Here is a 16,383-nt window from a genome sequence, read left to right on the forward strand (position 1 = left end):
AATTTGTGTTAGCCAGCATATTTCAAATCTAGATGCTCTCCAAAAACATTTAACATTGTCTGTCATCAATCACTCCTTTCTGTCTCTGTGCTAGTTACTGAGTTAATGTCAATATTTTTTTTTCCATGCTAAACCTAAAAATCAGTCATCACATTAAACAAATACAGTGTCTTCTTAATTAAAAACAAAACAAAACAAAAAAACACACAAAATTCTACAACTGATTCTACAAATCTGAATTTGGTTGATTGATTGGAATTATGAAACTTTGCTTTATTTCCAAAAAATGAAAAGAAAACAAGTGCTGCAGGTTTTATTTTGATAGCAGAAGAAATTCTGAATCCAAAGTACATAACGTGATAATGGTATAATTCTCATTTGTGCATCAAGCATAAAGTGTCAACCTTAATCTTATTTTTTTTACTGAACTCAAAAGGTTTATGCTGCTTGATGTTATGTAACCAGATCAAACTGGTAGGAGATTTCAGCTTTAATACATTTCCTTGAAAGGAATTTTCAATATCCAACCTGCCAATCACAAGTCAAAAAAAACAGAGCGACTACCTATTAAGCTATTCTTAAATTCTGTTCTTCACAGAATTCTGTGCTTCACAGAATTTAAGAATAGAGTAGTTCTCTGAAGGTCACCAGATCAAATGCGTGAGAGAAGTTTTAATCCCAAAAAAATAGGACAGATGAAACAGAATGGTGCAAATGTTTTTCTTTTCAGAAGAGCAGAGAAATGAAAGGCAGAAAGAAAAAAACAAATCTTATAACACATCAGTTGAATGCAGGCAAACAAACAGAAAGAAGAAGCAACAAGTCTTGAATAAGAGAAACAAAGCTGATGTGGAGCTTATACATAAGATCACAGGGAGAGAAGCGGATAAATCTGTTGACATTCCTGCAGTGTGCTCCAGTAACAACTCCAAGCCCTACCAGGATCTGAGAAGAACAAGACAAAAACATGCAAAAACAACCTTCTCCGAATGTGAAAACATGAGTATTGGGGTGTTTTTTATGGTAATATCCGCTTTTATTAATAATCCCCTGACCAAAACCCCCAATATGAAAAAAACAAAACCTTAGTTATGATGGGTATTTACTCTAAATTATTTCAAAACCTAATAAGGAGTTCAGGACAGAAAGAACGTAGGTGTACTGCAAATAGACATTGCTGTGAAAATGTCTCGGTGACGTCAAACTGCAGCACAGTTTAGATTTCTCATTATCATTGCTCTCTTATCTTCCCTAGCTAAAGGACAACTTAAGCTAACTTCTTCACAGCATTTTAGATCTCCTCTTTCACTTCGTGAGCTCTCCTTTCTTATTAAATCCAGGGGATGTCAGTGATAAAAAAAAAAGTAAAATAGCAGACATTTGTGTCCTTCTATACAAATGTCACTTTTCTCAATTTCAATATATGGAAAGGCCAGTCTGTTAGTAACTCAAATGTAAAAACTAAAGCAAAGTGGTGTATTCCACGTGTCTGTTTCTGTTTATGTGCTGATAAGTCTCTCTGTAAATTTGAATCATACATAAGATGAAGCAAAAATTAATACAGCAATGTTAGACCACTAAAACGTCTGCCCATGTAGTGTTCAGCATGCACAGTCAATACTTGGTTCAGGCTCCTTTTGCATGAATTACTGCATCCACAGCATTACATGGAGATGATCAGTCCAGGGCTTTCCAGAGTAGTTAAGGAAGCCAAAGGTGTAGCTTATTGGATCTGGGATTTTTCATTTTTCCGCCAATTTCTGGGATCAACATTCCAGAATGAAAGGTAAAAAAAATAAAATAAAAAAATACTTCTGAAAGTACACTTTGAATAACTAAGCAACAATCCAGTCATTCAAACATTTATCTTAAGTAAAATACATTAAATGTTTCATTACATTTCCGCCCAAGGATTTGGTCTGAAATCCTCCTGAGGTTGCAGCAGAATTCATCCCTGTTGCTGGTACACCTTTGTTTTTAACAACTGTTTATTTACACACAATTTTTTACTATAACAGTTGGATACAGGAGACAGCAGCCAGCTTCTTTAGCAATTATGTTTTAGTATTAAAATATTTTAATGACTTCTCTTATGTAATATAATTATTTTAAATTAGCCATCAGCCATAAAAATCAATATGAATGCAAATAAACGCTTGAAAAATCTCACTATGTGAAAAAAAATCTAAATAATATCAGGCTTCCTTTTAAGTTGCCCTATTGAAATGAATTAACTTTTTAATGGTATTCTCTTTAACTGAGACAGACCTGAAATTCTCTGAATTACCTTTGTATTTTTGATTAACGATGATTTAAGCAAAGCTGCTCAATGCTGAATCTGAATTAAACCCAAAATTGAAAAAAACTAAAATAAAATAAATTAAAAAAAAATAAAACAAGGGTTTGTAATATTGAATTCAACTTTTTGTAGTCTCCAGCCTCAAATACTTTTTACAGCTTGTTCAGATGTTACACAGCTTTCCATTCCTAGCCTGGATTCCCTCCTTTTGTTTTCTGTGTCTGGAACAAGTGTGATACCATCAGCCTATTCTCCTGGTGAGACGGGCTTCCACATCTCTGCATTCAGTTCTGCTTGGCTTCTCCCAGCTAATCTAAGCTTTATTCCCTCCAGCTTTCAATCTTACATCAGTTGCCCAGCATTTGGCATTGCAAAAACAAAATTTCACATCAGAAGCCAAACTTCTAGTCTCAGGTTTTAGAGTCAATATCACATTCTAAAACCAAGCACTTTAATATTTCTATTATTTTTTTTAAGTTCTTACATCATATATTATTTTTTCAATCAACACCATCAGAATAAATATATATAGTGTAAAAAATTAGTTCAAGCATGTTTTCCCATTTTAATATATATATTTTTTTCAGATTACAGTTTCAAAAACATTCAGATTTCAATTCAAGAATTTTCTGTCCATTTCACAATTTTAAAAATTTTATTTTATGGTTTTATGTTAGTGGTTTTATAACAATCCTGAAACAAAAAAGACTAAGCAGAGAAGGGGACTGTGTTTTTAAAAAATAGATTTTTCTTGCAAGTTAAATCAGCTCTACTTCAAATCTTTTTAATTATTTTATACCTTTGTTACATTAGTCCACACTGAAGACTGCCAAAACATGACATTTTTAATTTTTATTATGAGATTGGTGCAATGTATGCTTGTGTGTTATTTGTTCATCTGCATTTATTACAAACTGAGTGACAATTTTTAACGTTATTATGCAGGATATTTAGACATTAACAGTAATTGATTGAGTTTTAGTACTTTGACAAACACTGAAGGTGTGATGTGAAAATTCAAAGGCAACCCAAATACTACACGTTCCATTACTTATCAAAGTTTTCCAATGGTGACCTTTCCATTAAAGGTACATCTACAGTGTACGGATGTTAGGTTAATTGGCAAAAGATTGAAACTATGTGCTCATGAATTTTTATTTCAACAGATGAAAACAAACCAGAAACCAGTGGCCTTCACCCAGCACCTTTCTTTCTACAGACAAGCAACCAAAACACATTCTTACTGATTAGTGACCATGTTGGCTCCAAACACAAATGCTATTCAGCTGCCGCACCCAGTTTCACTCAGGAGAATGTGATGCTGTTGCTAATACAGAGTCAAGAATCAAGGTCATCCAAACTCTCACATGTGAATGCAGACAGAATGCCCAGAGGCAATAGAGAGCAATCAGTGGGCACAGAAGAAGGAAGCACTCTTCGAAAACTCTTCATTGTCATTTACATTGAATTGAAAGCTGCTGTTGCAAACTACAAAAATTGGAGTCTTGTGGAAGAAATAAGTGCTTCTATACTTTAAATCTTTGTCTGGCTGTACGGAAGAGAGACTCTGTAGTCAGGGAAATGATCGTTACCTATTATGACTAATGGGAGAGATTGAAGAAGTAAGCAAGCCAAAACTGTTCAAAAAAATATAAGATTTTGTAATTAAGAGGAAAACAACAACAAAAAAACTCAGTACATCAATATATTTTACCCAAAGCTTTTTAAATGGCATTGTTTAGCTTCACCTAGAACAAATTAAAAAAATAAAATAAAATAAAAAAAAATCTGTTACCACCTTTTGCTATCCAGATATTAATCAGTTAGTTCAAAAGGCAACACATTAGACCTATAGTGTACTGATGTTAGGTCAAGCAAAAAGGGCTGAGCATGCATGCTTTGTTACAAAGAATCAAGAATACATGAAGGAACACTATGTAACTGCATCTTAATTTTATACTTTACAAAGGAATTGAAATGTTTGTTTATTTGCATTTCTAATGTTTTATAAAAAGGCTTAAGTGGTTAAAAGAAAAATCTGCACAATGTGCTTTTATAAAAGATTAAAAATCACATTCTAGATATGTGATGACTAATACTCAAATTGAGTAGTACCTCATCAATTCTGATTACTCATCAGAATAGTTGACAGAATAATCAATTACTAAAATACTGGTAAGTTGCAGCCTTACTTGCTAACATGTTGGACATTTAGGTAACATAACATCTCTGTCAGGCAAACAAAAGCAGCTGCCAACTCTAAAATAATAAAAGCTCTATTTTTTCTTCATAATCATTGTTTTTTGTTGAGCCTCCATTAAATTGTATTTTGGATGAGTACTTTCCTGTCATGTTTTTTTTCTACCACTCTCAATCTAAAAAAGAAAGCACAAAGGTTTTAAAATTAGCCATCTATGAGTAAAATTGTCTAGTTTATGTTCAAATAAAGGAATAAATAACTGATAATAATTTTAATTCAACCCATATTAACTAAGGTGCCTGAAAGTCTACTTCTCCCTGCATTGTGCTTCAACAAACTCACATAGAAATATCAGTTATACTGAAATGTTAGTGTGTGTTTGTCGTTCACCTAACTTGTGGAAGTTTTGTTGAAAAAGTTTAAAGAAGCCAAGAGAAAGCAACTTTTGATATTGAGTTCAAATCTTATTGATTCATTTAAAGGGACTACTTTAAGAAAGCTTTGCACTACTCAAAAATAATACATAGCCCTTTTAGACTTTTTTCTGATGTATATATTTAATCAGAGGAGAAAACAACTTTTATATACATATATTGCTCCTGATTTCTATTACACGAAAATTGTGGATATAAAAACTGCCTGATTGTTTCGGTGTGCATAGGGGAATAGAGCTATCAGATGGTATCATTGAAGGGTGTTTCAGTTCAGTGGAAATGGCGTGCTCTTTCCCCGCCACCCCCCAGAGTTTAACTTCAATGCAGTTAATACGCTAAAAGATTTCATCAAATGTAACCCAATTAGGCTGTGATCTAAAAGTACAAAAGGCTGAGCTTCAGCTAAGACAGAGATTGTATTAGGTAATACTGCGTTGGGAAAATCTTCATGGTGTGCGTTTGTGTATAATCAGTTCAAATATCAAAGCGAAATGTGCTTGTGTGTGGGGGTGTGCATGTGTGTGTGCATACTTTACATCAGAACATGTTTCAAATATCAGATAATCAGGGAGTTTCTGACATACACACAAACAGAAGTTTGACTAATTGGCTGGGTGTGAATTTCTATCTGGAAGGTTTGAAGTAAGAAGGAAGGGGCAGAGCTGAGCAGTTTTAGGACAGACTGTTCACAGGCGGCGAGGGCGGACAGCTTCATGGAGGCTGACAGCAATTACCACAGCTGAAGCCCAGAGAAGTTACAACCAGGAGACTGACATGTACAAACACAACGAAAACACGTCCAACCTCTCCCTGGTTTTTACCTTCCACCCGAAAAAAGTCACTTCCTAACTCTGCTCTAAAATGTAATATATCTAGGATTTTTAGTGATTGCAAATGATAGTTAATAGACTGGGGGGCTTTATACAAAAATAAACAGTCAAGACAGTTAGAAATCTGACATCGTTGATCCTTGGCCTCTTACCCAACAGAAAAAAAAAGATAGCCATAAATATTTCAGTTTTTGTTTTTCTTTTACCATGTCCTCCACATTTGTTGATACCTCAAGGGAAAAAGTGTAAAAACATTGTAAAAACAACTAACTTGTATTTATATACTGCAGTAATATAATATTTACACCAAATACATAAATGTTGTGTACTGGACTGGATTTGGGTAAATGGAATGTTGGGGATGTTATTACTGGCTATTCAGGTTCTGTATCACCAAAACAAGAGCTGTCTTTATTCTTTTCTAAAATTCAAGTTTATTGCCAGTGCAAGCTTTTGTTTTTGACTACTTAATTCTTTGCCCTGATGGTTGGGAGCAGCATTTACACTGTGGGAAATAAGATTCAAATCTATCTTTTCAACTCCTGCTCTATCTTAGCATAGCTTATGATATAAAAGACAATATCATTTAAATCCTCTCATTGAGGAAGTTTCCCAACTTGGAAGGATCGTTCAATAGTTTTTTTCTAATTGAGAACCATGGCCTAAGATTTCGAAGGGATAACTGGCTTCTTTTTTGCACCATAATGCACAATCTTCCTTATTAGAAATGAATAATAAAAAAAACACAATTTAAATCTATATTTTAAGAACATTTCTAAATCACACGTGTATTCAAAATGCCTGTAAATGGGTCAATCAAGAAAAATAGATGATATGTGCAGCCAAGAAGACAAGGACACATCTATTCTCTCGTGCTGAATTTCATCTTTAATACAAATTACAGGTTGTCTGCAACGGGTCTCAGGTGTAATTTCAGGAGATCACATTAAGCACTCTGGTGAAAACAATAAGCAAACAAATGGTGTTAAACCAATTTCGATACATAAGGTCACCAAACACTGAAGGTCTCACTTTTCTCAGTTAGGGTTTTTGCTTATGATTTAACTTTAAAAGGAGGGTAGAGCTAATATGTCATGGGAGAGCTCAAGAGCAAAGATCCATTCTGACCAAAAAAAACCCCCCAAAAAACAAAACAAACAAAAAAAACAGATGCATTTTTCACATTTAAATCTGATTATGATGTTGTGACATAACATTTAACAAACTTTATGCACATGGTGTGCCTTCATACACCATGGTTTGATTTTGGTTTTAACTTAAATGATTGAAATATAACATTAAATTAATAAATACATTTGAGAGAATCTGCAACTTTTCTCTGTAAATGCATTGTTTTAGCTTCAGGGGTTTTATTATTTAATTTAAAAGATTTTGTTCAGAAAAAAAGAAAGAAAGCCAGCCAGCACAACATCAGTGCCTACAGGATGATATGAAAGAGCTCCGATTAAAGAGCTGTTTTTACGTGACTGACAGGAAAAACTATCTAACATGCTGTTTTAGAGTGCAGCACAAAGCAGACAATGGACAAAGCCAGTGAAAAAGATATTTATATTATATCGTATTACATAAGCAATGATGAATGCTACAAATCTAAAAAGAGCGCTTTAGTCACTTCTAGAAGGGGAAATTCATGTGACCTCAATACCATTTCCATGTTCCCGAAATCATCGTCTAGCTTTATTTATTTCACTTATTTAAAAAGGCAGCCAGATTTAATAACGGCTATCTGTTAGAAAAGCAATTGCGAGCAACTGTGTACAGTGGTTTCAGTATGCACATCAACCAGAATATAATGCCACCTTTTAAAAGGAAAACTCCAAAGTAGCTCTTCCTGATGTTTTACTTTGAAATCCTAAGATGAAATTCTTATAGTTCCCCCAGTTATCTGATATTTAATGCAAGGATGATGGACGAAAAACTGCTTCTGACAACTCTTGGCTTTAAATATCAGTTTTGTATTTTTTCAAGAGTGGGAATAATAGTTAACGCTACAGCCATTTCCAGTCAATTCTCAGACTACATCTATCGGTGTTGGCAGAGTTTAAACTGAACAATAGATATTATTGAACATAATGATAATGCCACCCACATACCAGCAAGGTTTTTTTTTTATGTTTTCATATGAAGTGACAGATAGAATCAGTGTCGGGCAGCTTTCAGCTTAGACTAAAATGTAGCTGAACATGAAAAGGAATTTACAAAAAGAAATTTGCTAAGCATTTAGGAAACCCTCTCACATAATTCAGATTTAAAGTGTCTAGCTCTTCAGCAACTGAAAAAAACAACAATCCTCACAGGGGTGTTTAAAACCATACAGGGTCTTTGAAATGTTTTTTCTTTTTTTTTCTCACATTCATAAAAATAAAGACACATGAATATTTATCAGATTAGCCTTTTGAAACATATTATTCATATTTAAGCCAAAAGGCTTAATTTACACAATGTTTTACAACATGTTCCTATTAAGTCTTCTAATTAATTCTTGGCTGATAAGTTATCCACAGCCTTTATATATGGACACATCTCCCTTTTATAATGAGGGGTCAGCATTAGGCCTGTCACGAAACAAATGAGTGATTAATTTACTCAAAAATTATTGCAATAAACAATAATATTTTTTAAAGACCATTTTACACTGATTTAATGGAAATGATGTAAATGACTTTACACTGACACTAGCCACATGCATTGCAGGTAGATTGCAATAAAGTATTGATTATTGCCTGGTTTTAAAATTAGTTAACTGGACTTGTAGCCATTATTTGGTGCCCATTGTTGGACACCACACCGCACGATTGAACCTGTTCGAACCGTTATACCTGGGATTTCTGTCGGCTAATGTGTGGTCTCAGGTTTTGACAATTAGCCGACAGCTCTAAGATGGTGTAGTGTGTGCTGGGTATTACACTAAGGAAATGAGGAAGGGAGAGGTCAGTGAAGAGCACCGGAGTTGAGCCTTTTTTCATTCAGTGTCATTAACTAAAAGAAAAAAAGGCCAGAAGAAACGATAAAGCCGATAATTAAAATGAGGTTGATAGTTTTAATTTATCGTGGGATTAATTAATTTATTGTTTATCGTGACAGGCCTAGTCAGCATTTGAAATTAAGCTCAATATCACACAGAGGAGATGCAATATTTACACAACAGCCTGAATGAATCCAAGATTGAAAAAGGTTGTTCTATTGCTTAACTTGTATACATGAAAACATGGGAGTCCAACGTCAGTCCTCCTTGCATGTTTTAGTTCTCTTCTTGGTGTAACTCAGCTGAATTAAATGACGGCTCATTAGCAGTCCTCTGCAAAACATTGACATGCAGAGGAGGTGATTACTACTAGGGTGTTGAAGCAGGAAGGGAAGTAAAAGATGCAGGTTACAAGCATGTTAGGACCAACTTTGGACACCTGTATTAATTGTTGGTGCATCTGACAATTCTCAAACTAAATGCAAAGAAAGATCAGCTCCTGAAATTGCACTGCTGAGTAAATAGTGCATCGGGAGTGAAGCATTAATTCCGTAGATAGAATAAACAGTATTAAGGCTTCTAGAAGATAATCCGCCATTTGTTTAAGTAAATCACAGCGAGAGTAAAATGTGCCACATTTTCAAAGATCAGCACTTTTTGCAAAACACTGGACACAAAAATAAATTTTTTTGTTGTTCTGTTGTCTGTTGTCATGCTGTCGCTGTTATTGTTAACATTGTCTACACCTATTTGTTGATGACAATTTTTATAACTGTGTTCACAAGACAGAAAAAAAATAGGGTGGGAAAAGAAAATATGTAATGTTCATCCTTGACATATAATTATATTAACAGACTAATAAATAAAAGACTAATATTCCCCCATCAACATTTTGCGTTATCAAATATGCAAAAAAATAAGGCACGCTAATATGCAATCAATGAGTCCAAATGGTTAAAGTGATGACAGAAATTTGACAGGAAGAGGTCAAAGTCATCATGAACCTGTCATGGAATTGCAGTGACAAAAAATATGCTATAGCAGACAATTCAGGCTTCATGGTGCCCTTTGTCCATACAAATATATTCATTCATCCATCAAGACAGTTGTTAATAAACTCCATTGTAGGGAATTTTTAAACTTGGACAAACTAAAGATAATCCAACTAATGTCAGCCCTTGGAAATATGTAAATATCTTCAAGCAACTAAAGCAGGACTTTAGGGGTACATATTGAAAGAATGAGGGAATAGTTGGGACAATCATCCTGTAACTGAGTCACACAGATCTCAGGACACGTCAAACTCACTTTAACAAGAAACAGTGACTGATGGATATGGCATACCCTTCCCACTCTGCCTCACTCTCTCTGTCCTTGGACTTCTCCACCTCTTTTTAGAGAACTTTGTTACTGTAATAGTAAAAGAGGAAAAAAAATCAAAGAAAGATGTGTAGCGCAAGTCACAGCATCTCCAAACCAAACAAAACTCCCAAGCTCAGAGATGCTTACTCAGACAGCAGGGCTGAATCCATCTTTCTGACAGAATCATTTCCAAAAGCCCCAGCCCCCAACGGGCTCCTGGATGCGCTTCAGAGCTGTACCAGGTGGTGGGGAGGGGGGGGACCAGTGTGCGCGAATGCAGAATTTAAAGTGTGGCACAAACAAGTTTCAACTTTATTCTTTCTTCTATATGGAATGTAGACATTATTTACTGCTTTTATCGTACACTTCCATTCTTCCATCAAACCTAGAAAGGTCACAACATCTTTGATTTGGACATGCTAAAACACACATCAATCATTTTTTTATATACAAGCATAAGTCCATCATAAACTGGGCGGTGAAACTTGATGCTTGTGTGTATTGACAGACAACAGAGAGCTGATTTAAAGGTCAACACCCCTGCAGCAAATGAATTGAAGTAACTCAAGATTATGGCTACAGCCATAGCCTTGAGTTATGAGAACAGCCTGCAGGCATGTCAGGCTAATGGATATGCCCTCCCACTACATAAACACACTTGTAATTAAATTCTCATGACATATTTCCACGGAGTGTACCTGCTCATCCATTTCTCGATCAGTCAGAACTCTGTTAAGGGCTGCATTGTTAATGCAACTTTTAACACCTTCATAACTTTTTGAACACATATTTTAACATTTTCAGTCAAACATTCATTTCATATGCAGCTTGCAGATAATGTTGGCTTTGTGCAATTATTATTATCTGAGAAAGGCTAACTTTTTTTTCTCTCAAATGTCTGACAAAATATAACTTTATCTCAGTAAAAGGATTAAACAAACTGCAGATCTCATGCAGAAAAAATCTTGGAAGTGAGAAAATAAGTCAAAGGAAAGGAAATATAAAATTAAAATATTGTGAAAAATCTAATGTAAATAAAAAGTTACAATTTTCAGTCAATTAGTTCCACCAGATGTAAGGTTTTAGTACTTTTATTTGCAACAAATCAAAGCTTGCTAAACACATTTTCTTTTTTTATCATATTTCTATTTTTCTATTTCTATATGTTGTAATGATGTGGTATTTTTCAGTGTCTTGTGTCAAAACACACACCCACAAAATGTATTGTGTTACATACAATCTCCTCCACAATCTTCAGTGCTTTAATAAAACATTGTTATAAGAGATGAGTAAAAGTGAACATCAAAGAGCTACCATATCTTTGTTTCTCCAAAATGTCAAAAGGTAGGTGTGAGAAAACGTCCACATTTTTGAACCAGCACAGAATGTCTAATCAAGTTCAGATAAAATTTCTTTGGGAGAAGCCAACAAAAGAACTGCTGCTGTTTGAAGAAGCTTTTAAAAAAACTCCACTTATTAGATGAGCTTAATTTAACATTATGTTAGCAGACACTCAGGTAATCTTACCTGTAAATTGGATCCTGCATTACAATCAACTTGCTCTCATCCCAGGTCCACTCTTTCTTCTGTAAGCAAACCAGAAGCTTCATTTAGACCTAATTCTGAAACCTTTCCACATTTTATCACAGTACAACCACAAATGTGAATTTTATTTAGGAGGGACAGCATGAGGTAGCACATTGTTGTAAACTGAAATTTTTAAGCAATGATGTGCATTTTTACCCTTTTTATTCACCTCCTGGCTTCTTTCTGAATAATAATCTATTTGGTTGGGCTGTCAGAGTAGATGGATGGTCATGTGCTCGTGTGTTCATTTCATTTTAAAAAACTTTTAGCATTATTCTTTGGTTTCACAAGTATGCAATGCTTACAATTAGGCCTGTCACGATAGTAAATTTTGCCGAGCGATTAATTGTCTCAAAAACTGTTGCGATAGACAATAATATTGTTTGAAGACCTTTGTACACTGATTTAATGGAAATGGCATAATAATGTATGCAATTTCCTGCCAAAGATAGATACACTTTCTTTTCAAAAGAACACTTAACACTGGAACTGATAAAATAAACAAAACAACCAAAAACAAAAATAAAATGGATTCTCAGTCTCCATTAACAAAAATGTACTTGAATAAAAACACCAATGTATAAATACTGGCTTCAACCAAAAGAGTGCAGATTATGAAGTCTGTATATTATATTGCCCTTCAGTAATCATTAGATTAAATTGAGAAGATGGGAACATCTAACTATCTGATGCAATAGTTCACACTACACGTTAGTTCACACCTACATTTTTCCTTTACGACAATCTTAGAACTTTGATTGCACTAAGATTGTTGCTTGTGATCATCCTGTAGTGTGTGTGGTGTGTTACAGTAGATCGTTGTGGCCTCTCCGATCTAAATCAGGGGTTTTCCCCGACTGGGAGCGTTAACACAGCCAGCCTCCCAAACAGCTGACACTGCACAACCGAAGTCCAGTGGACATTAGAGATGATATGTGGAAACAACATTAATGTTTATAAAACATTTGGTGCAAAGAATATAGAAATGACAAGAGGAGTTGGAGCGAAATTACTATGCAGTTAACGAACCCAGTAACTTTTCAGCTGTTCTTCGTTAACATGACATAAATAGATTACAATGATTTTCATTCAGTCAGGACATTACGCTGACACTGGAGCCACATAGGTTGCAGGTAGATTGTAGTAAAGCATTGATTAATGCCTGGTTTTAAAATGAATTCACTGAACTTGTAGCCATTATTTTGTGGCCATTGTTGGACACCAAACGGCAGGATCAAACCCAATCGAACCGTTATACCTAGGATTTCTGTCGGCTAATGTGTGGTCTCTCAGTTTTTGAAAATGGGCCGACAACTCTAAGATGGTGTAGTGTGCGCTGCGCATTACACTAAGGAAATGAGGAAGGGAGGGCCAATGGAGAGCACCGGAGTTGAGCCTTTTTTCATTCATTGTCATCAATAGAATGAGAAAAAGGCTGGAAGAGACAGATAAAGGCGATAATTAAAATGACGTCAATAGTTTTAATTTATCGTACGATTAATTAATTTATTGTTTATCGTGACAGGCCTACTTACAAAATAAAGTAAATTGTACTTGGTAAATATAATGTGACAAAATAAAAATAAAAATATGGGTAGCATGAGTCTCAGGGACAAATGCAAAGACACGCCCCTAATTACATGCAATAGAAGAAAACCAGTGTAAATAAAAAATATATTTAACAAGAGTTTATGTGTGCTTTTCATTATTATTTTTGTTTGTGCTTTTCATTAAATCTACCTTTCTGTTTAAGGTCACAATCAAAATGTCAACCCACAGGGACACAGCAATTATTCATATTGATTTATGTCTCCGTACAGGGCTTTGTTGACTTCAGTCATTCAATAGCTCTCATCCACTACCCGTCTGTGCTCCTGCCATCCTCTGAGATGTAAATATCTCACTGGGTGGAATGTGACATTTCAGATTTTGGAAGACAAGGGAGAAGGTTATGGCAAACCATCTATTAATAACCATTAATAGATGATTTATATTAATATATTTTCACATTTTGCTTTTAATTATGCTTTTTGAATACCTAGATCTTTTTAAAATATTTTTTTGACATTTTGAAAAACAGTGAAAATTGACTGAGTATTAAAAAAAATTTTATGCAATTTTTTATGATTTTTCCAAACACTGGAAACTTTGGGTGCTGTGCTGAAAACATTTGTTTCAACTCATTAGATGACAATAAGCACCAGTTACTCCGCTAGTGATGAAATCACTCCTGTTTCCTTTAGGTTTATTGCATTGTGTTTTTGTGTTTGATTGATTGATTGTCATCTCTGAATTCCTTCAGATCCTTTCATTTCTGTTCTTTCACTTGATTCAACAAAGAACTTAAAGAAAAAAGAATCATTCAGTCCACAATAAAAAGGATGCAGGAAGTACTGTTCCTCAAAAACAGCAGCACAGCTGATAGTAACCATGGACGAGACCTCTGGCACAAATCCAGCAAAGTTTCCTAACTTCGGTGTAGATGTTTTTTTCAGTTCTCTTTAATATGGGGAGAAATTCTAAGGTGCATGTTTTGTTAGTGATGTCTATTTCCATTTGTCAGAATACGGAACAAGATCAATATTAGAGATTGAAGTTTAGGCCCCTTCTTTAAGACAGAAACAGTGTAAATTTATACAAATCGCTAGATAACCTTGTTTAAACATACTTCCCCAGCTCTAGCCACTAATTTGTGGGACTGAATAAAGAATAAGTCCTTAATCAATCAATCAAATTTTATTTGTATAGCACATTTCAGCAGCAAGGCATTTCAAAGTGCTTTACGTCATATCACACACAAAAACACAATGCAACATAGAATCAATAATCAAAATACAACATTAAGTCAGGTTCCGTCATTATATTTGTAATTGATTACGTTTCAAATACAACTTAATTCATCAGAACATCTGCCCAGTCTGTTTCTGTCTCTGTATGTGCTAAAGTTTCACATAAATATGGATTAAATAGTGTGTGATTTAATACTTAAATGAGTTATACACATTTTTCAAAGTTTTTAAATGTCTAAGAATAGATGTGCTTCCAGTTATGTTTTTGTAACAAACATCGGAAGAGGTAGAGAAGCTGCAGAGTCCTACTCAGGGCGGTCGGTAGATTAAAAATATGGAATTAATTTTACTCTCTTGTTTTCTATGCTCTCTGTTGTTATGGCCAAGTTGTATCCTTGCTATTTACCCATTTATGCCCCCATGCTTAACTGATTGGATGCCTGCAAGTATTAATTGTCAGACACATGCAGACATCTAATCAGCCCAAATATTTTTTTCTGTAGTTTGTTGTAATCAAATTTACATAAATAATTTGCATAATTAATTAAATCAAAACAGGACAAATTTCTAAATTATACATAATCTTAATAACTACTACTCATTTTGAAGTTATAATCACAAGGATTATATTCCAACTGAAGGGTTGAAGAGAAAAAAAATCTCCTTGCAGATATATAAAATGTTTATGCATGTATATATATAAATATATATATACAGGGTGGGATTAGGGTAAAGACAAGAAGTGGTCTTTAAGTACATATACAGAAGTGGTGTTGCTGAAGTTCTGAATTTTTGGAATTTGAAAGGCCACCACTTCATGTTAATAGAATCCAACAAAAAACAGAGCAACATTCACAGCTCTGATCCACACAGATATTAATGTAAGTATTAGCTCTTGCTTTAAACTTACAAAAACAAAACAAAAGAGAGAGTAGAAAATAAAATCACTCACTTTTTTCTTTTTTCTCAAGGTAACCTTGACTCCGTCTGTTGACACAACGATGTGTACTTTCTTCTTCTTGATGTTTTTCACCTTGAACTCATACTGCAAAAACAAACAAATGGATGGAAGATAGTCAGGTTGGTTCTGCTAAATAATGACAAAATGAGCAAGCAAATGAACAGAGTCCAGAGTCCAGGTAACTTTGTATGGCAAAACAGCAATTAAAAATGATTGGCATGATAAAAACATTAAAAAAAAATAAAAAATAAAACAAACAAACACAGCATTAAATTGCAGCAACATAATAAAGAAAAGTAAAGTTGGAATACAGTATGAAATTAATGTTTCAGTTGATATTAATCAAAGGCAACTCAAAAAAGTTGTAACTTTTGTATTAATATAATTATTTATCAGGGATGTAACTAAAAATATCAGAAAACCTAAGCACTAAGCTAACCAATGCCAAATTATTATGTGGCTACCTAATAAATTTATGCTTGTGTTTTTCACTGATGATATTTGAATTCAATCAACCCATTTCATACATACAAAAGAAAGGTGTCTATTTTTTTTGTCTTTCAGTCCATCAACCCTAGCTACTAATCTTCATTCAGACTGCTTTGTGCTTTCACTTGGGTGTACTACATATTGATTTTAGTATTGGTTTTCTCTTTCTTTTTCCCTTCCAAGAAAAAATGTTCTGTTCCTATAAAAGCAGCATTACACAATGCTTTATGTTTGCAGGTTTGTCTCAATAATAACTGCTGCTCTACAGAGAACAGATTCAGTTTTAAATATGTGCCACATTTAAACACGGAAAATAAAAATGAAAGAAAATTGTACAGCATGTTCAGTTTTTAGGACAAATGGACATTTTGTTGCAAATTGTCAGTGATTTTATGTCTGCGGCTATATCAAGGATTATGGACGTGATACGAGGGTACAAAATAACT

General features: G+C 34.2%; 1 protein-coding gene across 1 annotated transcript in view; it reads right to left on the reverse strand.

Annotated features, from left to right (window-relative positions):
- Positions 1 to 16,383, reverse strand: part of LOC122837990 (carboxyl-terminal PDZ ligand of neuronal nitric oxide synthase protein-like) — a 147,013-nt gene that overhangs the window by 82,871 nt on the left and 47,759 nt on the right. Inside the window, exons 3-4 of the mRNA XM_044128239.1 lie at positions 15,440 to 15,532; positions 11,639 to 11,697 (exon numbers count right to left, since the gene is read on the reverse strand). Coding sequence (XP_043984174.1) covers positions 11,639 to 11,697; positions 15,440 to 15,532 — 152 coding nt within the window. The remainder of the gene's footprint in view (positions 1 to 11,638; positions 11,698 to 15,439; positions 15,533 to 16,383) is intronic.

This window comes from Gambusia affinis, linkage group LG10, assembly GCF_019740435.1.
Source record: "Gambusia affinis linkage group LG10, SWU_Gaff_1.0, whole genome shotgun sequence".
In the NCBI taxonomy this organism is placed as follows: Eukaryota; Metazoa; Chordata; class Actinopteri; order Cyprinodontiformes; family Poeciliidae; genus Gambusia; species Gambusia affinis.